Source organism: Neolamprologus brichardi, chromosome 5 (assembly GCF_056152115.1).
Source record: "Neolamprologus brichardi isolate AB-2024 chromosome 5, ASM5615211v1, whole genome shotgun sequence".
NCBI lineage: Eukaryota > Metazoa > Chordata > Actinopteri > Cichliformes > Cichlidae > Neolamprologus > Neolamprologus brichardi.
Window position 1 is genome coordinate 20,998,617 of NC_142108.1, and position 24,674 is coordinate 21,023,290.

A 24,674-nucleotide genomic window follows, 5' to 3' on the forward strand; every position below is an offset into this window, starting at 1 on the left:
CTCAGAATGATGAATCCATTTTACCTTTATACTTTACATATATACCTTTACACTGTCTTCATTATTTCGTAGCAAGAAACAGGTGTGTTTGGCTGGTTGCAGTGTTCTCTGTTCAACATAACATTTTCTAATAACACTTTCTTCCACTGGACAAGTAGTTGATGATGTAACTTCTAATGGGGTGTCCACAGAGGAAGAGATCAGGGGCCAGATTTAGTAAGCAATGGGCCACAATATTAATTCCATGAAAAGCTGATATCATGACACCCTTAGTTTGCAGGTAACTGAACTTGATGCCTTGCTTTGTGTATGTGTAACAGGCATATAATGAGCTTGGGGGGGGCTCTTTCAACCTTATCTTCAGGTTCCCTGGTCAGTCCTGGTCATCACTGACTTTAACACACGTGCCTCTAGAAGGACCATAAACTCAAGTCAAATAACAGGACTTTAACTTGAGCTTGTACAGAATATTACTGCTCTTGTCAGTAACCCTGCTGTTCACGTATATCAGACAAAATTGTAAAATTTGAAATAAAGCCACCAATATGCCCCACCCTTTATGCTGCTTTCAGCACCAAGGCTCCTCATAAGGAGGCCCACAGAAATATTTGACAGACTGGCTTAATTACAACAGGACAGGTGCTGGGTTTTTTTTCTTTTTTTAGCCAGATTCTCAGGAGAACAGGAAAAACCTGTAGCAGCTGCCTCCCTCGGAGTGGAGAGGGCTCAGCTGGAGCATCAAACACTAATGTGTGATTTAACAAAAAGAGCTAATGACCCCAGTAACCCACAACATATTTGTGCGCTCCACAACTACAACACCGGGGTTGAGACAAAATATTCAAATACAAGCCAAAAAGATGCGGTGGTAGTTTCAAATTGTGGTCTCAGACAGCTATAATACATAAAGAAGATGTCAGCATAGCCTGGCTATCTTTGAATTTACTGCTTCAAAAAACCCTATAATCATCAACATGGTGGTTATTAACTATGTTTGTTAAATGATGCATGCAAAGGAGGAAAAAGAAAATAACTAAGATTTCTCTTGAACTAAAGGAGGCTTTTTCAGTAGGAGTGGTCTATTAGGCTTGGAAAGACTGCTTGGAAGGTACCAAGGAACAACAGTTTGAGTACGACAGGATAGGATAGGATAGGGAGTTGCATGGAGTACATGGACCCCCCATGTACTCCATGCAACTCCCTATATATGCAATGACATCCTTTAAAACTGGCTCCCGGGCCAAAATGATTGTGTTGGTTGGTGCTAATCATGGCAAAAATAAAATCACCATGGCCTCAGGCTTACATCTTTCTGACCTACCAACAATCCCTAAAAAGCACAACACCAAACTTTATCTCAAAGCTCATTTAACTTTTAGCCTTAATCTTATAGTAGACTCTGTAAAAAGCGCCAAAAATGTCCTCAAGATCCCATTTTAGGGTCGACACGATAACAATAGCCATAAACACAAGAGCAGAAAGCGCAAAGTACATGTGAGCACTTGGACACTTATAACTGAAATGTAAACAAGGAGGCGGTTACCTCGCTTTAGCTAACCCTCGTTAGCAGAAGCTAATGTCAACATAAAGGTGAAATGCAGCTTAAGATTTCGTACATGAATGCGTGGATATTTACTTTCACTCACAAACAGCCTAAAATCATATATAAAGTCAAAAATAAACACCTGTTGCACTTACAAGCATGTAATTAATGTTAACTGGCTGGTGACGCTAACTCCTAGCATCCCTCACTAAGCCTAACCGTGTACTCAAACACACTGGAGCTTGTACTGAGTTTGATACACGTAAAACTGATGGTGACAGTAGGGCTGGACATATGAAATACACATTTGTGGACGCAACCGTCATGTTGTGCGATGTAAGAAGAGAAAACGTTTTCGAATTGATACTCGCACGTCCGATAATGGAACTTCCCCGTTGCTAACTCCGGTTCAGGGCAGTGTTTCAGGTGTAAAAAACAAATCTAAACAAATTAGCACAAAGAAGTCCTGAATGCTATGGTGTAATTTTACTCATTTACAGACACAATGGCCCACCTTTCTTTTCCTCAGTTTTCTTCGGTATGTGGAACTTGTAGGGCTCCTTGGGCATATGCCTCTTATGGACTATGTGAGGTGCCGAGTTCCTCCTCTCCATCCTCCCGCCAGCAGCGCCCGGTCTGTCCGCTCCAGGCTGACTTTCTCTGGAAGGGGTTAGGTCGATCACCTCGCCATCTTGCAGGCTAACATTAGCTCCAAGCTCCGCAGCAGCAGACACCCTCCTCGGACGACCTGCTTCCCTCCGGGGCAGGCTGCTGTCGTCCATTGTATGTATTTTGGACGTAACGGAATAGTCTCTCCTCAACCGTCACTCCGGCACCTCGTCTCGGCTACAGTCCCGCGATGACACCGCTGTTACCTCCTAATCCCGCAGCGGAGGGAGTCGGAGCAACACTCAACCCGCACCATGCTTCCTGTGGGCGCAGATCTTCTTCACTGAGATTTAGCTGCACCTGGTTATCTCAATGCTGCCATCTTCTGGAAAATGAACCCCATCCCCACAGTTTCATTAGGGTTTCAGTGGACGCAGAACAGCGATGGGTAAATAAACGGCAAAATAAAGCATGTCAGGGTTCAGAGAGGACAAAGCCTCGAGCCTAAAATTGCGACAGTTCCCACGATGTTTTTCCACGGTGTAGCACAAAATGGTGGTATAAAGGGGCACTAAAAGGGAAAATAAGAAGCCGAGCAGAGAGGAGAGTGAATAAAGTCACACATCTGCAATAAATAAATACATTGCGATAAATAAAAACATTTATAAGAAACAAATATACAAAAATGGAAATTTTACACAAAAAAGGAAAGAAAAGACAAAAAAAACTTAAATAAACTGGCATATTTATGAGGAAAAACGTGTATAATTTAATCGACCCTGACGGATCTAAGTCAGGCTCGGGGGGGGGGGGCTGCCATAAGGAGTGCATGCAAGTCAGTCAATCGCAGGGCAGACAAACATAGAGACAGCCATTCACACCTATGAACAATATAGAATCACCATTTAGCCCAACATTGCATTTCTTTGTACTGTGAAAGGAAGCTGTAGGACTCACAGCTCCACGACGCAGACTTCTCGAACACAGACCCTAGTATGAAGCAACGGTATTTCATACTAAGGGAAAATGTTTACGAAAAAGTTGCCAATTTATGGTAAAGATGACAACTTCACAGGAAAAATTAAAAATGTATTAAAACTATTTCTTCTCTTTTCAGTGTTAGGTTGGAAAGAAATTCACAGAAAATGATTCAGCCATCTATCGCGATTAATCCACCCCCACCTCCACCCCCGATGTTGCAAATTGTGGACAGACTAAAGGGGGATTTTACGTAACTGTTTACTGTGTTACTGGAATAGTTCTGGATATTTAAAAAAATACACTAAATTATACGGCAGCATGTTTGTACAGTGATTAAAGTATGAAGTGATTTTGGGAGCAGTGCTCCGCGTGACATTAAAGTCATGAATTTGTGTGTCGAATATTTGTTCAGTGTTGCACTTTGTAAACGGTCCCTGCATATCAGCCGCACATAGGGACATAGTCCTGCTTTAAAAGACAGCCTGCTGTAATTTCCTGGAATTCTGATTTTACTAAGGGCTGTACTGGATTCAACATCAAGCTGTACATCAGTTACCCTGATGGAGAGTCAAGGGAAAGGAGATTTATCTATGTGCAGGTAGATAATGCCTTGACCGCCTTCATTCACAATGTCCAATCGTCCCGCAGTGAGATCCCGCCTGCACACAATGTACCCTTTATTCCTGCACATCCTGCTTGTTCATGCTTTGATATGGACAGACAGTCAAGTACTCCAGCCATCGAGGCAGCTCTGCAGCGGGGGGGCGAGCATAAACGGGACTACTGTTTCTGGTTTGGCTGGTTCAAGTAATACAAACAGACATATCAAATGTAGTTTAGCACACGGTGTCTCTTGCTTTCTAAAGATACAGTTTCTGTATTTTCCAGTTGGAAATAAATGTATATTTATAATAAACGTATTTTATAGTGAAAAAGAACTGAGAGGAAAAACGTGAGATTCGTTTTGAAATATTTGAGCAGTCAGTTTATCTGTACATGATCTGATTATTTCATACTGAGAATATTTTTTTACAGCAAGTGAACGAAAATGATGTCATGCTATTCTGAGGTTGTAATGAGCAATGCACGGTTAACATTATTTCGCAGTAGTGGACTAAGCTGGAGTGTCTTAATGCGTGCTCTGTAAGGAAATCACACCGTGTTCTAAAAATCTGTGAGAGAAATATTTCCCAGTGAGTGACTTTTTCAGTCTCAGCTGACTGTAGCTTTCCTATACCTTTGAAAAGTACTTTTGCATAATGGCCATTGACTAACAATAGGCTGTGAGCTCAGTTTCATGATCGTTAATATGCAAATTTACATGACCATCGACCAATGTCCATGAGCAGTCATTCACAGAAAGCCGGGAAATGGCTGCAATTACAGCATTGTGGTGGAAGATGTATAACCCCCCCTCACTGGTTCAGAGATGGGTTTTTACTTTTTACATCGATGGCTTTCTTTACTCCGGCGGTCCTCTCTGTCCAGGATGTGCACATTCTCATCACTGAAAGGGTGGTCAGCGGACTGTAGGTGTAAATAGACTGTGGAGCCTTGACCTGATGAGGAACTTGTTTGGGTTCCTTGATGTACACTGCTCAAAAACATGACAGAAACACTTTTTATTCATAGTATAGTGACAAGTCAATATAACGTCTTGGACAGTGATCTGATAATTTAAGTAGCAGAGGGGTTGTTCATCAGTTTTAGCTGCTTTGGTGTTAATGAAATTACCAATAGGTGCAATAGAAGTGCAACAATGAGACAACCTCCAAAACAGGAATGGTTGTACAGGTGGAGCTCACTTGTATTTTGACTGCCGTTAGGTATTAAGATGAAATGCACCAGCGTGTGCAGTGGTTCCTGTTGGTGCACAACAATGCCATAAAAATGACATCTGTCGTGATCTGTCTTTTTTTTTTTTTTTTTGGCTTACTCCTGGTTTGGAAGATTTGAAGGCAATCAGAATAGCTTGTTGTAACTGTAGCTTTTGTGCATTTGAGTGATTGCATTTCTGTGTGTGCAAGGCGATAGGGAATTTTTTTAAACTAACAGTAACCATCCATCCAATGAAAGGCTTTCTATTAAAACAATTTATTAATGCTTTGTTCCAGACAATAATACTTCAACTTATAATCACCTTGTTCGTTTTTGCACAATAGTTAGTGTTCTCTGAGCAGAGATGTCCAAATCTCCTCTTATAGGGACTTTGCAAAAGTTTTGAGCCACCTCTCATTTCTTTACATTGTGCTCCCAATAAGTGAAAAATTAGTCTTTTTGGACAATTGCTGCTATTTCGCTAATTTTCAGTCCAGTCCTTGTACCTGAACATTTTCAGAAGAATGTTTTTCTCTGTTTATTTAACCACTTTGCATTGACCTATGAAACATTCAACCACTAAAAATGCATCTAACTCAATGGATGTACCAGTGTTGACTACATATAACAAGTAAGCAGAAATACACCATTTGGTCCCATTTCTTTTGGCTTAATCTACAAAAATATGAGAATGGAGCAAAAAGCAGCCAACATCCAAAGAAGAGCTTTGAATTTCATTCAATAGGAATGGAAAACTATTCCTGAAGACTGCATAAAGAAATTATTAGAAAACTTGCCTAAGAAAAGGTGTTCATACCAAATATTGACTTTCCAGGGTTTTGGTTTTTTTTTGCCCTATAAACACTATTTCCATGTACGCTTCTACATGTTTGAATAAAGTGCTGCACCTATTTCCCCATTTCCCTAGCAAGATATATAGAAAAATGAAGGGTGGTTCAAAGCTTTTACACAGTACTGTAATTCATTTTTTAAAAATGGCAGCCTTAATTAAGTGTAAATGTCATTATTAGCATCTTCAGCCTTGCTAACATTGACGGAGCTGACAGCAATCATTCTGTGTGTAATATGTAAGCACGTATATAACAAACAGTAGCGCTTGTTTTTTGTTTCCCTTCATTCATATTACACAGATACTTCATATACATTCTTTATATACATACAGTACATGTACAACAGGCTCCTTCTTTAATGCAGAGTTGAACACAGAGCATTTCACTTAGCAGCAGCTTCAGCTGCTGCAGGCTACTTCAGTTTAACAAAATATTGTCGGGATACATGATAAAAACTGTAAATCTACAGAACACAGAAGATAAATAAAATCTGCTAACTTATTAAAAGTGAATGTACAGCTGAGTTCTCTCCAGTGTTTTCAGACATGCTTTAAAAAGTTTTTGAAACACAGCAGCAGAGGAGGAAGCGATCCCATATCTGACAAGAAAACTAAAACAGGAGATGAAAACCATCTCTGAAAACCTTTTGGGCTCAAAGTAGGGGATTTGTTGCTTTGCTTTTAAAGGAATTATCTAAGAATACTGTAATTTCCTGTTTGGTACAAACCATCCAACACATCTCTTCTTTAGTTTTGGAGACTGAAATTATGGCATTCTGCAGACTTATTTTTCCAACCAGAAGAGTCCACGTTTTACATACGGTCCGTGTCTCCACCAATCTATACAACAGAATTGGTATGTAAAATATACCAATGAGCAAAAATACATGAGATGATGGCACAATTAAGAGTGTTTTCACATTTCCCAGTTTTCTGTTTTCCACTACTGCTCACCTCACAGGACCAGTGAGGTGAGCAGTAGCCTATCCAGGAGAAGCCTGTCCAGGAGCAACCCCCATACTTCTGTGTTCATAACCCCAAACATAAGAGTAACCAAATAACTGATGATTTCTACAGTAAATGGAGACATACGTTTTGTTATCATTCGGTGAAAGTAGTGTTCTCAGCCTGGTCACCACTATAAAGACTGTTGAGCTCTGCTGCTGGTAAGGGGTGGTTGGAACAGGATTTATTTCTTCAAAGGCGGGTCCAGTACAAAATGTGAGTTAATGTTAGCTATGATGGAGCCAGGGGGGAGCTGGAAAGGAAACCTGTGAGGGAGGGCCTTTGAGCAGTCTTTCAGCAGTGTGTGCCTGGTGAGCAACTTCCACAGGGTGTGGTATCCAGTCCTCTTAACAACATCCATGGCTAACTGCAGTTAGAACACAGCAGATAGCAGCACGGGAGACGATTACTTCCAATCCTCAGTCTTATGACCAACCTGTGCATACACCATTTAGCAACTGCTAACATCATTTCCTCTATTTCACTTTTTCAATTCTCCTTAAACAGTCAAAACTCTAAATTCACCAAGGTTTTTATAGGGAGTTTTATTTTTGCATCCGTGGGCCAACCAGAGTGGGTGCAGCAGTGAGACTGTCCTGGGAGTATTTAACCTAAGGGAGAGGAGTGTCTCACTGCCTGCTTAACAATGTTTTTACATTGCTAGGGAGTGACTGTTTACTCCAATGTGGATAATAAGTGTGTATCCTCCTGACTCATCTCCTTGAGATATACTTATTTCTAAATGTGTAATGTTTGCTGTCATCTTACCTCTGTTCTCATCAGATACAGTGGCCAGTTGTCTTCTTTATTTAATGTTTTTGATCTAATGTTGTTTGAATTTGGCCTTTTCTGAGTCTTTATTTCACCTGGAGCACATTTTTGTTACCTGACCATATCTCCTGGACTTAACATCTTACATACATATCACAGTATAAGCATTTACCACCTTCAGCTTAATTCTGAGCTGTATGTCTGTGAGCAGTGAGCACCGGTTGGTCTCGTGACTTCTCCCAAGAAGTTTGTTCATATACGTTTCATTTGGCTTTTTGTTAGTTACATCATTACTAAATACCACAGTTGGTTGAGTTTAGTTCCAGTCCTGATACGTGCCATCCTATCAGCACCTGTGGCACTGCAGTGAGTCCATCTCGCCAGTGTCCATACCATCCTCTCTTTTCTCTGCAGCACTGCTCCGCTCCTCCTCCATCACCTCATCCTCCACTTGTTTGGGAATTGAAGAGGAGAGGAGGGAAATGGAGACTACATCTTCATATCTGCTGAGAGTCTGCCCCGCTTCAGCCACCTTAAAGTCTGCAGTGGCTCCTGGTTCAGCTCCCATCTCCACACCAACACCCTGATTTCCCTCCATCTCCACACCTGTCTTTGCTTCACTGATCACAAACTGTAGTGCTCCGTCCATCTCTGATTTACCATGCAAACCCAAATCTGCCCCCATCTCCTTCCCCGTCATTGTCTCTTGAGTTAAACCCAGCCCATCTCCATCCCTCAGTCCAAGCTCTTGCTGTCCATGCAGACCTGCCTCTCCCTCCAAGCCCTGTCCTTTCACACCCCACAGCCCCACTGTTTCAACAGGTGGCCCTGGTTGTTCATTGACCCCCGTCTCTGGACAATGTCCCGTCTGTGGCAGCTGGTCTCCAGTCAGTGCTGCAGCTTCTTTGGCTTGTCTAATGCAGTTGATCCACTGTTGTTTGTTGAAGGCGTCACTAGCCTGAAAGCAGTGGCTCTGCAGTTGGCCTCCAGTACGGTATGAAACCCGGAAGAAGTTCTTTGCTGTGTGGAGGAGAAAATGAGGAAGAAGAAACAGGAGACAGAGGTGGTGAACATAAGCTAGAATTTGATAAAAAATCCTATAATAAACAGATAATAAATAGATAATAAACAGAATAAACTGATATGTACACATTGTTGCTAAATTATTATCAGAAATAAAAACAAAAACAAACAAATGACCAATAAAGGTGTATATTTACTAAAGCAAAAGTGAGCTGTGCACAACTTTTATAGCACAGCACAAAGTCTCTTAGTTTTCCTTGATATACCATTTCACTAGATCACAACCTGAACATTATGGTTTGATGGTACGTCAATACATCTATCATTGTTATTGTCACTACTAAGTTCAGAACCCTAACAATAACTTTAAACCTAAAAATTGGATTTAACCCTTAAAATAGCCTTTTAAAGGCAGGCGAAATGATAACGCAGGTCAAAAAATCCAACATAATACAAAATTGAATCACTCTGATTTTATACACCCACTGATTATCACATGGACAGCTCTACCAGCATGTTTTAATATAATTTAATGCATTTTTCTGTCTCTGGAGTCATTTGTCAAATGATGCACCTCTTATCAAAATTAACAACCTGGATCACACCTTCCCAGAATGGGCGGTTTAAAAATTCCTGGAATCACTCATGTAAATATAGTGCTACAACAGGCTCCTCTGGTTTCAGTCACAGACACTAGACATTCAATCTTTTGGCTACATGGACGTCCACTGTGTTCAGGACAAGATCATTGAGGTCCAACATTAAATACTAGCTTATGCTGGTGAGTGCTGAATATGACACATTTAGTTTCTACCACGCAGAACTACAAAAACACTTTTGTAACCTTAACTTTGGTAACAAAGACATCCTCAGCATGCAGCACACCTGACACTGATTTAAATAGCTGTGTCCAGTACTGACTTCGTTCATTGTTGCTGAAGGCCCCTCTGATGGATCCGCCCACTCTTATCTCGCCATCTGACAGGTCTTCCAGGTCCAGCTGACGAATGGGGATTGGCTGGCGGCAGAGCTGATAGCCGACTGGCTGGTCGTTTGACGACATGGATCTGGTAATGACCAGGACGTCCTGGAAAAGGAACACGCGGAGCTTCTAGAAAGAGAGAATCAGACAGAGTACAGGTTTTAATTTCTTCCTCTAGAGATACCAAAAAAATATATGGATGATATTTATGAGTGAGTTTGGTCATAAAATGGTAATGTTATGAAAGTATTAGAAGCATTTCTGTAAAGCATTAAAATCAACCAAATTAAGGAATCACCTTTAAAAAGCTCACGTATGTCATGAAAATTCATATAATGCATATCACTGATTTCAAGAGTGAGTTGAAAATAAACATGTTTTATTGATTGGATTTAATCAGTGTTGTTGTAAATATTTTAGCCATGGCAACAATCCTCTCTATGACATCATAAAGACCCAAGACTAAAAAACCCATCTGAAACTATGTTACGCCCCTCTAAACCCCCCTACTGTATACCTTGCAGTGGGACTACAATAGGCTTCAGGCATGTCTTCATCAACACCTCATCAGGTGCAATTAAACAGCAGAGCAGCCTGAAGCCCGAGCTTCCCATTCACAAGGATTACTTTTACATACAACGATTTAAATATCTAAAACTTTGAGGTCCATTTTGACCTTTGGATAAATTAATGAATGGATAAATGGGGAAGGCAGGACGATAAAGTTGTAGAATTGTACTGACGAGTCCTCTGTTGTTCTTCAGCTCTCCATGGCAACTGAGGGTCTTGGAGCGGTCGATGAGTTCGTCCCTTTGTCCGTCCTCTGTGTACACCAGACGATCCTTGTAGTATTGACACTCCGACTCTCCTGTCTGCCTGTTGATGTCTGCCACCACGCTTTGAACCATCAGCATCTGTGGGGCAGACACACAAACACACTGTTATCTCATCTGACATTTGTGGTCAGCTGAGTTGATGGATGGTTGGACAGTCATGGACTTCTACAGCTCTCAATATTCTGCCAACACTGAAGAGGCAGCCAGGAGTTTCTCTGTCTGCATCTTTGTCTATTGCCTTACTGTCCCTCGACTGTCTTTGGGATGAAGGTGCATCTTGAGACATGTCTGCACTAAGCAAGTTTATGTAACAGTCATGAGTATTAGTCTTTTTAAAGGCTTTATCTGGTGACCCAAACTGATGAAGTATTGCAATCTTAGTTTTCCCCACCGCTTCGTCCAGGTGCTGTCGATCCGGGTGGTCGTTGGCTGTGTGCTTGAGGATCTCTCTGAGCAGCAGTGGGTATTTCACCAGCCGGCTGCGGGGGATGTCCAGGAAGTTCCACAGGTCCAGCTTCCTGCTAAAAGGTGACTGGAGACAACGCTGCAAGAAGTCCTGGACTCGCCGATCTTGCTTCTTCTGGTCCAACAAAGCCTTGGCTTTGACCTGGTTACTGCAGTACGGCGTGTAGGCAGAGAGGCAGGGCAGCTACAGCGACACAAAGACAAACACTCTGATAAATACTTGGTGAAGAGCTAATATCTGGATTCTGCTGTCTGTTGATTAGAAAAACGCTCACCCAGTCAGTTAAAATATGTCCTACATGTTCTGTGGACCCGTCAGGTTTTCTGGCATCTCGGAGGCGACTCAGCAAATCTGAGGTAAGACAGAAAAGTTAAAATTTATGAAAAGAGACGTCAGAGTGAGAATAATGGATGCTTTAAGGGCATCAAGTAATACAGAGAAAGAAAAACTCCACAAAATTAAATTTAGACTTAAACTCTAATATTTTATACAATAGAAGTGTAAATATGTGTCACGGTTCTGGGTCATTTTGACACAGCTCTTTGAGTTATGTTTTGGTTTGTATTAAGGGTTATATTCTTTCAGTCTGTCTCAAGTCCGCGTCTTTGTAAATTGTTTCTTTTTTCTTGTTTTATTTTGATAGTCCCCATCCTATGTCAGTGTATTCACTTTTACTTCCCCCTGTCTCGTTAGCCTTAATTTCTCCCAGCTGTGTCTCTCTCATGTTTTCCATTTCCTGATTACTCCACTGTGTATTTAAGCCCTGTAAGCTGTGTGTTTTGTCTCAAGTGCCTGGTCCATGTCAGTCTTTAGTTTCGCCGTTCAGAGGGTTGTTTTGTGTTCTGGTGAGTTTCATTTATTAAGAGTTTTTTTTCTAGCAATAAAGCTGCGTTTTGAGTTCCAGTCCCGTCTTTGAGAGTCCTGCATTTTGGGTCCTTTTTCCTGCCTGCCTGCACACAGCCTAACATGATAATATGTAAGTGTATATAAAAATGTATCGACCAAAAAAAACCAAAAAAAAAACCAAAACGTGGCCAGCCTAAATCACTAATTGGTTTACTTTAACTGCCATGACTCCTCCACCTGAACGCTAATGAGGCTCTGTTTAATTTTAGTTAAGAAAGCAATGAATTATCAAACATCCATTACAAATTGTTTTTATACACAGAGCATTAAGGTTGTTATATATGTCATTCATCTGTATGTCTACATAAAGATCATGCAAATGACTAAAGATTCCTGTGAAAAGATGATGTAAACGGTGGTAAATAAAATATTTTCCTACCTTCATGCAGAGGTATAAGTGATTCCAGAGTACCAAAGATCTGGTTCAGTTCTTGCTCGGTCATGATGGATAGCTTGAGCATTGGGTCGTGGTAGGCCTACAGCATACGCATAAAGAAACACAGGTGACAATACTGACACTGAAGGCAAGTTCTTCATTGAAACATAAATAAACAAGTTACTTCACCTTCTTGGCCAACTTCAGATCCTCCACCAAATCCTGCTCACCCTGAGCCAGCTCAAATATAGCCTGCAAAGGAAGAACAATTACTTTGAGAACTCAGTGCTACAGATTGACTTTAGTGTTAGTTTGGTTCAGTGGCTGAAAAATGAACATGCAGTATCTGGAGTGGCCACTTGAGGCTGACTTAGAAAGTGAGTCAGCCCCATTGACTCCCATGTTAAAATGCCCAACTTTACAGCAGAAACAAACATGTTTACAGTGTGGTATATAAACAGCTTTAGAATCTATGGATATTTCCCCCTTTATAACGGCTCTATGGTGAAGTTAGATATGAGGCCCTTTAATTGACAGGAATGCCGACACAGCTGCAGTCAGACGCTTTTTGAGTCAGACTGGACTCATTTCTGGTGTTGGTGCCTGTACAGCTGGTCCACGACGCTGTGCTTCATTTTGATGGGTGACATTCTCTTTTTTCTTTTTCTAGTTTTATCACTAATTATGTGGAGTCCAAAAACAAATGGGTGGCAACATTGGCTACTTCCATTTTTTTATACATACAGTCTATGATTCAGGCCAAAAAGTTCATTCATCATTGTTGTTTGGCAGTGTTTCCAAAATTTCGTTGTACATGTACAGTGACAAAAAGGAGCTATTCTATTCTACTAATCATTCTTGAGACTATATTCTAGTATTTAAATTATAATAATGAAATGAAATAATGTACCTGAAGACTTTGAAATAAGAAATAAACTGATAAAAATTCACTGATTTTCACCTCTTGTCGTTTTATTTCTTTGGGGCTCAGAGGTTGTGCCGCTCCCAGTCGGACGTCAAATGTCTCGCTCCACAGCTTGCTGTCCCGACGCTTGGAGGCCGGAGCAGCTGCGGTTGAAACCCTCGGGGCAGTCATGGAGGACGAAGGGTTCGAGAGTGTCGCTGAGATAACACGTGTCTTTGTTGTCGAGGAGGAAGGAGGAGGAGGAGCAGCTCCCTCTGCACGGCCCTCATTACGAAGACTGATGGTGCGCTGCAGTAACAGAAGATGGTTTAAATATATATTAGAACTTATTTCTGTTTGTTAAATTGTACTATTCTGTAGCCTAAAACTTTTGTTGCCATCCCTGATTCTGGAAGTAAAAACTCATCAATCATCAATTTTCCCCATAAATGATATTATTAAATAATATTATTTGACTATAAAACTGTTTTTTGAATTATGACCTCCCTCCACTCCCTCAGCACAGGTGCCAGTATACTGTAATGTCACCTGCTATTGAAGTCAAGCTGAGTGTTTTGGGTGTTGCCATTTTTGTGTTTTGAAATCGGACAGGATCTGGCTGAACATTCATAAGGCGGCGATATCTTCAGAGATTTCTGTGTAACCAGTCGTCTTTTTGCCATTAGAAAGAATGCAGTTTTAAGGCACTTCCACACTCACTTCACAGCTATTTTCTACTCTAAACTGTAGTATTCCTAGCTGCCCCTGCACGAGATCTCTGATCTAATTTCATCAAACCTAATACTTAAAATGGGAAGCAGGATAAGAGCCACTCTCATTTCCCATCTTAAATAACTTACTACTAAAAAAACTGAAGACATGTGATTGTTGGTTTACCTGCAGTGTCTGGCCAATCCTCTTCAACGGCGTTGTCTTGACGGGGGGCAGCAGGCTGGCCAGAGACGCTACCCGGGATACAGGCTTACTACGCTTGGTGCTGGGCTCCTGGAAGGGGTGAGCAGAGCCACATAGTTACATTACATTATCTCACAAAATCAACACACCTGGGATACAAACGACCCAAAGGGTTAACAAGGACATCAATTAATCAACCAAACATCAATACCAGCAGACATTTTTCTTGTTTTATATCAGCCAGTCAGAGGTTTCTGTGTGCGCAAATGTTCTAGTTGATTGTGGGAAAGCCGACTCTGGTTTGTTGACATATTAAACAATAGCATGACTCAAAAGTCTTTCCCTCAGTACCAGACTTTATCACACACGCAGTCATGTTTCACTAACTTATGTCACGCACACACTAAACAGGACGGTTGTTATGGTCACTGTGTGTACTGGATGATCATGGAGACAAGAGGCTGTTGTGGTTTCACTTTTCAAAATAAACTGAATCATGTAAAAGAGTATGCAAAATATTTACAGATAAGAAGCAAAAAAGAGCCGTCAGGTGCTAAAAAATAAACCTTAGACTCAAACATTAAGTTACAACTTATGTCTAAAAATGTATAGTTTCATGCATCGGTTAAAACACTCGACTCCAGGTACACGACGCTCAGCTGGAAACACTTCACGCAAGTCGAGCTGCCGGAGATTCACAAAATTTACAGAAAATGTTAAATTTTTGTGATTTATATCGTTATTGGACGATAGATGTCTTATATCAGGATATGAGATTTTGGTCATATCGCACAGCCCTATGCATGACTACCAAAAACCGCATTATACCATCCCTTTATTAGGTTATTGGCTCAGATTTCTGGGGAAGTTCCCATGATTCACTGACCTTTTCTCCTCTACCTTCCTCTTTTGACTCCCCTTGTGTTTAAATGGTATCATTATCTTTTTCCCTTTATCCATCTCTTCCCTTTCTCTTCAAAACCCAACTCAACCTCATTCGAGGTGGTAAAAAATGTAATTAGAATGGTTTAAAATAAAATGTGATGGGCTGCTTTTCTTGTCATGATGCCTCCAAATTTTGACACCGCGGTGAGTGAAATTATTTAAAATTCAACTGCATTTGTTCTCTTTATTGGCTGAAAAAAGTACTCCTACAGGTACTTAAATGCATTGGAAAACTGCTGGAGAGGGCTAGATGCTGACAAAAAAAACACCAATCCAAATCAGCAACGCAATATCTGTGATACAGGGACACAAAACAAACAACAACCATGTCAAGTCCTTCAATTGTTGGAGTTTTTAGTCTCATTCATCGCAAACAGTGTTTTATATGCTCAGAATAAACTTTACGGTCAAAATGTTTTTGCTCAATTTTAAGTTTTGATGAACATAATGGTTATTTAATGTTTATATTTACTGCAAATTAACTGGAAAAAGACATCTTTGTGGCAGTATTTTGTTACAACAAACTGCCGAAGGTTGAGTGTAAAGCAGAATCAGCGTCACAGCTCGTTTAATAACAATGCCCACAGTTAATAATAATAAGCAAAGTTATCTACATAGGGATGTCACCCCAGCATTCATACTTTATGCTTAACGTTTTAAGTGTGGAAAATATCAGATTTAAGGTATTTCAACATGTTAAATCTCCCAAAAATATTTTTCTATGGCACATGCATTGAGATGCAACCGCTCCATTTTCAGTTTTTATCAGAAGCAGCAGCTTGACCCAAGCTGGATCTCGAAAATAAGATTGAATATGTTGCAAGTGGTAGCTGATTGTTTAATTAAAAATACATTTAAGCCTAGAAAGGCTTGTTAAAGACTAGGTACTATTTCAGTTGGTTATTTGTAGTCGTAGTAGTGAGTCTGTAAACAGACAGACTCAAAGCCCTGATTAGGATGGCATCTTGTAAACAATAGGGACACCTGGTGTGCACCTGGAGTTTCTGCAGTGGAAAGGGTACATCTCTCAGTGTGAAACTGCCTCTGGGTTATCCGCACTGAATGGAGACTTACAGTAAATCAGCGTGTTTGTGTGTCTGTGTGTGTGCAGCTCTGCCCGGCAGCTCACTGTCAGCTGACCTACTGGAACACAGGAACCATCAGCTCTCACAATCAGGAACCAGCTGCCTAAAAATAAATCAACCTCTGAGATAATTTTCTTTTTTCCTTCACCTTTCGATTTAAGTTCACCCCCCAAATCTGGAAATAGAATTTCCACAGTTTTCAGCAACTTCTCAAAAAATGATGAGTCAGTGATGAGTCTCTAAAATACTCATGAATCACATGGAAATAAAGTCAGTGTCATTTCCTGGTGAAAGTTATGAGCTTAGATGCATTGCAGCCGTTTGGTGTTGTTTTTTTTTTTTTGCTTTGTTTGTTTGTTTTGTTTTGTTACAGATTTCAGGTTCAGTTTGGATCATAAACTATCCGCTTATTTGCTTCATGCTCAAGAACTTTCCATTGGACAAACTGTAATGGGTTTTCTGTGGATGATGGTGCTTCAACTGATTCGAACTGACAGCAATCAATTCAATACAGCTCGTCAGCAGCTGGCTGGTTATTTAATTACAGCAAGTTCACAGCAGGTTGACTCCGGTCTGCAGTTTGAGTCATTGAACTGCAACGTTTGTTCAGTCGTTTGATATAAAGTTCATTGTAAATTTAACAACTGAACAAACGTTGCAGTTCAGGGATTCAAACTGCATTTTTATAGGTCTTTAGTGATACCTAGCATGACCCCAGACTTTCAGGAAATGAAAATTACTATAAAGAACATTTTGAGGTGTTGGTCATCATAGTTTCACTTCTCCTTTCTTGTTCAGTCTTTTTAGTTTAAAGTAAATGACATTAAATGTAACTAGTGCTGGTTTTGATATTAGTTTGTTGAATTAGACCATATAACATCAGATTAGATCACATTTGATTGATTCACATCAGTCGTGTAATAGAGTAAAGTAGGCCCAATCAGATTACATCATATAAAACCAGAATACAAGTTACTAGAGCAGATCAGATTCTGTATATTTCTAATTAATTACTGTACAGATAAGTACATAAATATATGAGGTCTATATATATATATATATATATTAGGGGTGCAACGATACTCGTATCGATATTGAACCGTTCGATACTGTGCTTTCGGTTCGGTACGCATATGTATCGAACAATACAACATTTTTAATTTATTTTATCAACTTTCCTTCTGACGGTGCTGTCTGTGTTGAGCGCTCAGTGGATCTGCGCTCGACAGTGCAGCCTAGGCGGAGTAGTCGAACACAGATTCACTGAGCACAGGGCAAGCTAGCTAGACAGAAGTTAAGCTCGTTGCAACATGGCAAATTGAACCTCCCCCACCCTCATTCAGATCTGGCGTCTGGAACTATTTTGGTCTTCATGTGACGTATGACCCTGAAGGTAAGCGAGTCATGGACTAAAGTAAAACAGTATGTCAGATGTGCCAAGCAATGCTCAATTACATGAGTGGGAACTAGTGTGTTAGCGCAGTTAGCTCGTTAATGTGTTGACGCTGTCCAGCCCCACACACGGGGCAATCCGCGGTAGCTCGTTAACGGAGATTTGCCGTGTTGTGGCGTTAACCTCATTTCAGATTAAGGCTGATAGCACTAGTGGGAACACAACGAATATTACTGCACATTTACCCGATAGCATCCTAGTGCAAAGACAAGTGGAAGCAGACAAAAACAACAAGCACGCATACAAACTTTACCGAGTCATTTAGACAGCCGTTAGCACATGATTCTCCTTATGGGGACCTGATATGTTTAATATGCTGCTGAGAATATAGCCCAGAAGAAGCGTATAGTATAGCTTTTATTTTGGAAAGAGCCATTTCTCTGTAATAAACTCTCTTTTCCAAAGATGAGTGATTCCTCAATCAGATACAGGGCTCGCAAAATCGCTAGCGACTTTTCCAGTCGGGCTCTGCTCGTCGGCCTATCGTAGGAAGGAAAAATATATGTCAATGCTTTTGCATTCTTTCGGAAATGTAGCTGGGTAATTATGTCATTGGCATCGGTGAGCCACTGTCAATATGTGACATATTTAAATCGCGTTTGAATTTGCGCTTGTTTTTTGCTTTCACTTTGCAATCGCGCAAACTGTGTATAGAGAGCGACAGCACTGATTGGTGAGTGATGATAATTTGCGCACCAATTCCTCTGGCATCGTCTTATCAATCGTTAGCTTACTATGCAAACATGACAAGTGAAATCTCCCGCAGCAAGCTTAAACATGTGAGAGGTTGATCGTGCAGAGAATCGCTGAGCGTTATGTGAGTGCGTGTGTAAAAGCAGCAGGATATATATTTTAGTTCTGCTGCGCCAAATAAGACAGGTCAGGGTGAAGAAGTGACAGCCAAAGAAAAGCTTACCACAAAACGGAAAAGTTATGACAAATCAGACTATAAGGCAAAAAGAAAGTGCAGCTTTATGGTTTCATGGACAAAAGAATTTCTGTGGCTGCAATATGACGAGCTAAATAACCAGGTCTACACATAAGTGGTCTGCAGGTGCGCATTCGCTGTCAAAATAAAAAACGCACACAAGATAAGAAGTTGCAACGCCTGTTTGCATACATAAGATTTTCAGGAGGAGGACAGACATTTGTTTAGAACTCATAAAGATGTCGAAGAAGCTCCTTTAAGCAATTACTTTGGTGTTCCTCCACCTCCAAAGAAATGTCAGGAGTCCGAACCACAAAAGAAGCGTGTATTCTCGGCAAAGTGGTTGCAGGAGGTGAGCTGGCTTCAAACAAATGATGAATGCACAGAGAGGTGGTGCAGAATGTGCCGTGAAAATTTAATAAATGACAAATTAATAAAAAGGCATGAACATTTTTTTTGTATCGAAAAAATATCGAACCGTGACACCAAAGTATCGAACCGAACCGAACCGTGAATTTTGTGTATCGTTGCACCCCTAATATATATATATAGTGATAAATTCATCATATTTAACATATACTGTGTTGATAAGAAAACTGATGTCACCTATTGTTTTGGGTTTTTTTGGGGGGGGGGGGGGGGGGGGAGACACTATATGTGAGCATGTCTGGTAATAAATTAGACTGGTTAGTATGAAAGTGACGGTGTTTCAAAAACACAGACACCTGGTAACTACCGCAGAGTAACACATGAATAAAACACTGTGTTAATGCACTCAACTCCACATCAAGCCCTATTATTTTATCATTATTGTACCATCAGATATTCAATGCACTCAAGTAAGCAACAGCTCAAACAAGGTTAAAGCGTCCATTTCATTGACTTCCGTTAGAGGAGATGAGGCCTAGCAGCGAGCTATGGTAACTTAATACCATTAGAAAAACATAAATGGTCTAGTTTAAAAAATTAACCCCCTGTGCAGTGCATGAAGGTGGAAATGACGTAAAATGTCTTTTATGCTGGGCTTATTTTCTTTATGTTTATTTCTGCTGTAACGTTGGGACTCTAATATGACAGTCTATGGGGATTGACTCAGTTTGAAGTCAGCCTCAAGTGGCCAATAGAAGAACTGCAGTTTTGTCACCAGCTTCATTGCCAAGATTTTTTTCATTTGTGAAAAGTACAAATGCTAAATACTACCAAGTCAACAAAAAATGAATACATTTGACTGATGAAAACACACACAAACAAAAGAATCCAATTTATCTCACAAAATTAACACAACTGAATCCAACCAGGCTGAACAGAAGAGTAAATGTTTCATCTTACCTCAACCTCTTTTCCCATGCTGCTGTTTGCCACTGAGCATCCAGAGTTAAACCGCTGTACCAGCAGGCTGAGGGGTCCCTGCCCCGCCACCATACTGCTCACCCCAAAGCCAAGCACACAATCTGAACTATTCCCAGTACCAAGAGAGCGTCCATAAATATTTTCAGACTGGTAGAAAACGCAGAGAGGAAGGGAGTATGAAAGTCTAATGTCCAGAGAGAGACTGAAAACAGCAGAGGGTCCAGAGTGACACTAAAGAGAGTTTGGTACTGTTTTCTAGTATAGACACAAAGTCCAGGAACAATTCAGCTCGCTGTTCTAGCACTGAAGCGATAACTGATACAAGCTGGGAAACCAGAAAGAAAGTGCTATCAGTGGAGTTCCAAGCACAATTCTGGTGTTGGCACAGGTACAGAAAGAGGATAGTCCCCTTAAAACCCCTGGTAATGGTAGCTGTTCAACTAAAAGCCTAATAGCTGTAAAGTAGCCTCAAAGAGTTGACGTAACAGCTCTAAAAAGGCCTGGTGCCACAAGAGTACTGCCAGAGGCAAAATATCCAGTCAGACTCGGTGCTGGCAGTGTTCATAAAGACAAGTTGGCTTTGACCAGAGCTTTTAAACACACCGCTCCGGGAGGGCTTGAGGTTGAGAGCCGAACCATCAGACCCCAAACAAAAGAGTTCAAAAAGAGGCTGGATTTAGTTCTGTTCCCAGAAAATCATACAGGAAAAGTTTAGTCTGCAGTTTAGACCGTGTAGAGCTCTGAATCGTGTAATCCTCTCAGCGGTAGCTGTTCACTCGTCCGCCTTCGCACTCTCTCTGCAGCTAATGCTCTCTCTCTTTCTCTCAATCTGTCACTGGCTCACTTACTCAGTGGCGCTCTCACCCAGTCACTTAAAACTTTACTTCCTTCCTTTCTTTATTCTATACTTTTTCATTTCTCTGCCTGTCCCTTTCCTGTACTGTTTTATATATATGTGTGTGTGTGTGTGTGTGTATACAGTTTCCATTGTCAACAAATCCCAAGAAATGACCAACAACAACAATGATGAAGTCATCCTCATAAGTACTGTGTGCATCCACACCCTGATATATTTGATTCCTTTGTGTCATAGAGCTCTACTGTGGCCCAGAAACTAAAACAAATTAATAAGCCACATTTGTACACAGTTATTTAAAGAAAAACCCAAACTAATACCCCATTTTCTCCTTAAAAATTAAACTCTAGATATTCGGATATTAAACCAATTGTCTCAGTGCCACAGACACATTAGGCAATCAGAAATAAAGTTAAAAGAGCTGGTAGAAGATTTAAAAATATGAAAACATAATATGAAATCCTACAGATAAGACATTTTGTAAATGCACTTAAGAAAATGTATATTGTTTTTCTTGTGTGTATTTAAAATGTGTCATTCCCTGAAAATGTTTTATGCCAGAAAAAGTAAATCTACCTTTAATGTGAAAGAAATGATAATGTAAATTGTATAAGGTTAATATTTATATTATTACTCACATTATCTTTACTCAGTTTATTATTATGTATTTTTTTTTTTATTATTATTATTTTTTAATTATTTATTATTTATTATGTATTTCGATAATCTGGACAAACGTAAATTGTGAAATCCCTGACTGGAACTGCTGGTGGTTGTGGGAAGTCCTCATCAGTCAATGCCAGTCCGAAGTATAATTAATAAACAGAGAGGCCTGCAGCCAAAGCTGTGTCCTGGTTTTAAATTCAATGAGTCAATGTGTTTATTCAGCCCCACTGTGGGGACAAAGAAACACTTGATTTTTTTATTTATTTTTATTTATTACTGAATTTTATTTTAAATCAGTAACTCAAATCTATTTGTCCTTCCAACCTTTTTAAATGTGTCCATTTAAAAAGGTGAGGCCTTTTTAAATGGACACAGAGGGGACAGGTGAGGCCCGTCCATCCATTCACCACAAGATTACTGTGTTTTACAAATAATATAATTTGCTTTGCCATATTGAAACCACATAATGAGTAATGAGAAGACTTTCAGGGACATCCATCCATCTTTTCTTCTGTCACGTATCCATGTCCAGTCACCGGCACAGACACCCAGACCTCCTTCTCCCCAGCCATCTACTCCAGCTCTTTCAGATGGGTACTGAGCAGAGACATAATCTCTCCAGAGTGTCCTGTGTGGACATGCCTAAAACAACTCACTGAGGAGGTATCCTGAAAGAATCCATCTGATTCTCAAACCACCATATCTGGCTCTTTTTAATGTGGATGAGTAGCAGCTCTACTCTGAGCCCCTCCTAAAACAAAGAGCTACCTCCTCCTGTCTCTAAGGCTGAACTCTGTTCAGAGGAAGCTTATTCTTTCTGATGCTTGAGTCTGTGACATTATTCTTTTAGTCTCTACCTACATCTCATCACCATACCATACATGCCGATAGGAATGTATGGTATGGAATAGTAAATCATCCAGTAAATCAACAGCTTAACCTTCACAATCAGCTCTTTCGTCACCACAACAGATCAGTGCAGTGTCTTCATCACTGCCGATGAAGACACTGCACTGGGGTCAACACATCGGTCCATCTCCTCTACTCCACTCTTATTTGTATGAAAAAGTCTCTTTTAATTGTACTGCTTCACTTGATGTTACAAAGAGGATCTTCATCAAGCTTTTCCAGTGCTTAACGAAGAGCTGGGACGTCAATCGTTTACTAAAGCATGTTAATGAACTATATATGTTTATACATCAGCTTGGCTGACCTGATTTGACCAGATTTGGGTACATTAGGACCCTTGTTATAATCACGGTACATCGAAGTTCCAGGAAAAGTAGCTTTAAATAAACACAGACGTCCCGTCTCAGCTGAAAGCAACAAGAAATCAGAAAAAGATTGCATCATTCACAGAAGTGTTTTCATTGTTTCCTTTAAAAGCTATGACCGGTATCAGAGTCAGAGCATCAGCGTTGGCCTCCGACACCTCACAGTCTGCTAACAGAAGCTGCTCCCTGTGACTAAGCTCTATTGTCTGTTATTGGGAGGCTTCGTTCGTAGACGCCTAGGGAGGAACTCAAATCATGTTTCAAATCAAATCATCAGAATGTTCTCCAGGACCCTACTTTTTCTTTTCAAACATTTATCTATTGCTATTACGCACTGCGTCGTCTCACAGCATGACTATTATGTATTTGTTTTCTTTGTCTTCTTCTGTTTTACTGGCAGTTGGCAACCCATTTAATTAGAGCAGGTAATCGTACTGCCCACTGGTGGAAGAGAATGTTACTCACATTTTTAATCCACTGTTACTAAACCACATCAATAACTGCTCAATAGTAAATGCCTGTTTTAATTAACAAGTAAAAAAAAAAATCCAATGCCAAACAGAAACTTCCACAGTAAATGTATTATAATTATAAATGACAGCATCACCCCTTTAACAACTAATTTACATCTAGAGCAGCATTTTTCACAAATAAAATAAAATTAATGGCAATAGCAAATAATTCCAGTTGAATGTTTTAGGTTTGAACAAAGATATTCAATGTCTCTGAGAGGGAAAATCTGATTAGTCATGGTTAAATTGTTATTTATCATTATTATTATTATTATTAGTATTATTATTATTGTTGTTGTTGTTAATCAAAATATAGTGCCACATTAATTATTAATAAAGGAATAAATATTTACTTTAATGTCTGTTTACATTGATTACACTTCAGTGCTTTTAATCCTGTTTGGGGTTTTTAAAAAAATATTTTTTACTTTTTGTGAATTTTTCACAGTACTTACCTTTTGTATTTAAAAAAAAAAAAAGGTCTGCATATTGTTTTTATTTTATTTTGTAAATATGCAGTCAGAAGTAGTCACATTTTATTAAATCTTAAAAGTTTTAAATGCATTTGTATGTGGGCTGTGCCAATCAATTCAGGTAAAAATATTTGAAAACTGTCCTAAAATAAATAGATGTTATAAAGTTATTAATCTGCAGTAAATGTTTCCTAAACGGATGAACCGATAAAATATAATAATTCCCAGTGAATGAATCTTTACTGATCTCCACTCTGAAAACAGACAGTTGCACAGGAGGGTTAAATTATTGATGTAAAGCACGTTTCCCGATGGTCCTTACACGTGTCTTTTAAATCAGATAAAGTGGTCTCTGGGTCCTGGAGTTTGAGTAAGAAAACAATACAAGTGTGTGTGATTCACTGAGCGACAGCACAGAAACAATAGAGTGTAATTCATTCCAGCTTCAGTATCTGCCAGCGCCGGCTTGAACAAAGTAAGACTGATGGTGTGTTTGGGTCTGTTTGTCCCCCTGGAGCCGCTGGAGTGTGCTGAACAGGCTGGACATCCTGTGTTAGACCGAGCAGAGGAGGAAACGCCCAGGAAGGAACAGGCTCCTGGCAGAAGGCTAAAAATACAGGAGGAGGGGCCCAACATAAGGGCCGGGGGCCGTTAATTTGTCTTCTCCTCTCAAAATTAATTTCGTTTTTAGGTTACCTATCAGCCCCCCAGCAAACCTGAATTGGACAGAGGGGAGGCTCTAAGAGGAACATTTTTCTTTTCAGAGTTTATACAAGTGCAATAAAATTTCTGATGAGAAAAATATCTGTCAAATATCAGGCAAATACTTTTAATTTCTGTTTTTCTGTGATCTCTGGAATAAACACTGTATCACCATATCATCTCCAACTGGTTGTGGCAGAAAGCCTGAGCCTGAGGTTTTGTCCTATTAAAAGGGAGTTTTTCCTTCCCACTGTCGCCAAGTGCGTGCTCAAAGGTGGTCATTTGATTGTTTGAGTTTTCTCTATATAATTGTTGGGTCTCTAACTTAAAATCTTAAGGTCGTTGAGGTGACTGCTGTTGTGATTTGGTCAAATATTTTTAAGAAACTTAATTCAATATTACTTTTTTATAGATATAATTACTTTCCCACAGTGTGTACTGAAGG

General features: G+C 40.0%; 2 protein-coding genes across 5 annotated transcripts in view; both read right to left on the bottom strand.

Annotated features, from left to right (window-relative positions):
- The window catches only part of tasora (transcription activation suppressor a), a 28,582-nt gene extending 26,096 nt beyond the window's left edge, over positions 1–2,486 (bottom strand). The window contains exon 1 of the mRNA XM_006783062.3: positions 2,058–2,486. Coding sequence (XP_006783125.2) covers positions 2,058–2,325 — 268 coding nt within the window. The 5' untranslated portion in view covers positions 2,326–2,486. The remainder of the gene's footprint in view (positions 1–2,057) is intronic.
- A 2,745-nt stretch (positions 2,487–5,231) lies between these two features.
- arhgef3 (Rho guanine nucleotide exchange factor 3) overlaps positions 5,232–24,674 on the bottom strand; it is a 33,577-nt gene continuing 14,134 nt past the window's right edge. For all 4 annotated transcript variants that reach the window (XM_035904638.2, XM_087840861.1, XM_087840862.1 and 1 more), the window contains 9 exons: positions 13,968–14,075; positions 13,128–13,379; positions 12,356–12,418; positions 12,170–12,266; positions 11,159–11,235; positions 10,810–11,067; positions 10,326–10,496; positions 9,522–9,711; positions 5,232–8,597 (listed from right to left, as the gene is read on the bottom strand). In XM_035904638.2, the coding sequence (XP_035760531.1) occupies positions 7,924–8,597; positions 9,522–9,711; positions 10,326–10,496; positions 10,810–11,067; positions 11,159–11,235; positions 12,170–12,266; positions 12,356–12,418; positions 13,128–13,379; positions 13,968–14,075 (1,890 nt within the window). In that variant the 3' untranslated portion in view covers positions 5,232–7,923. The remainder of the gene's footprint in view (positions 8,598–9,521; positions 9,712–10,325; positions 10,497–10,809; positions 11,068–11,158; positions 11,236–12,169; positions 12,267–12,355; positions 12,419–13,127; positions 13,380–13,967; positions 14,076–24,674) is intronic.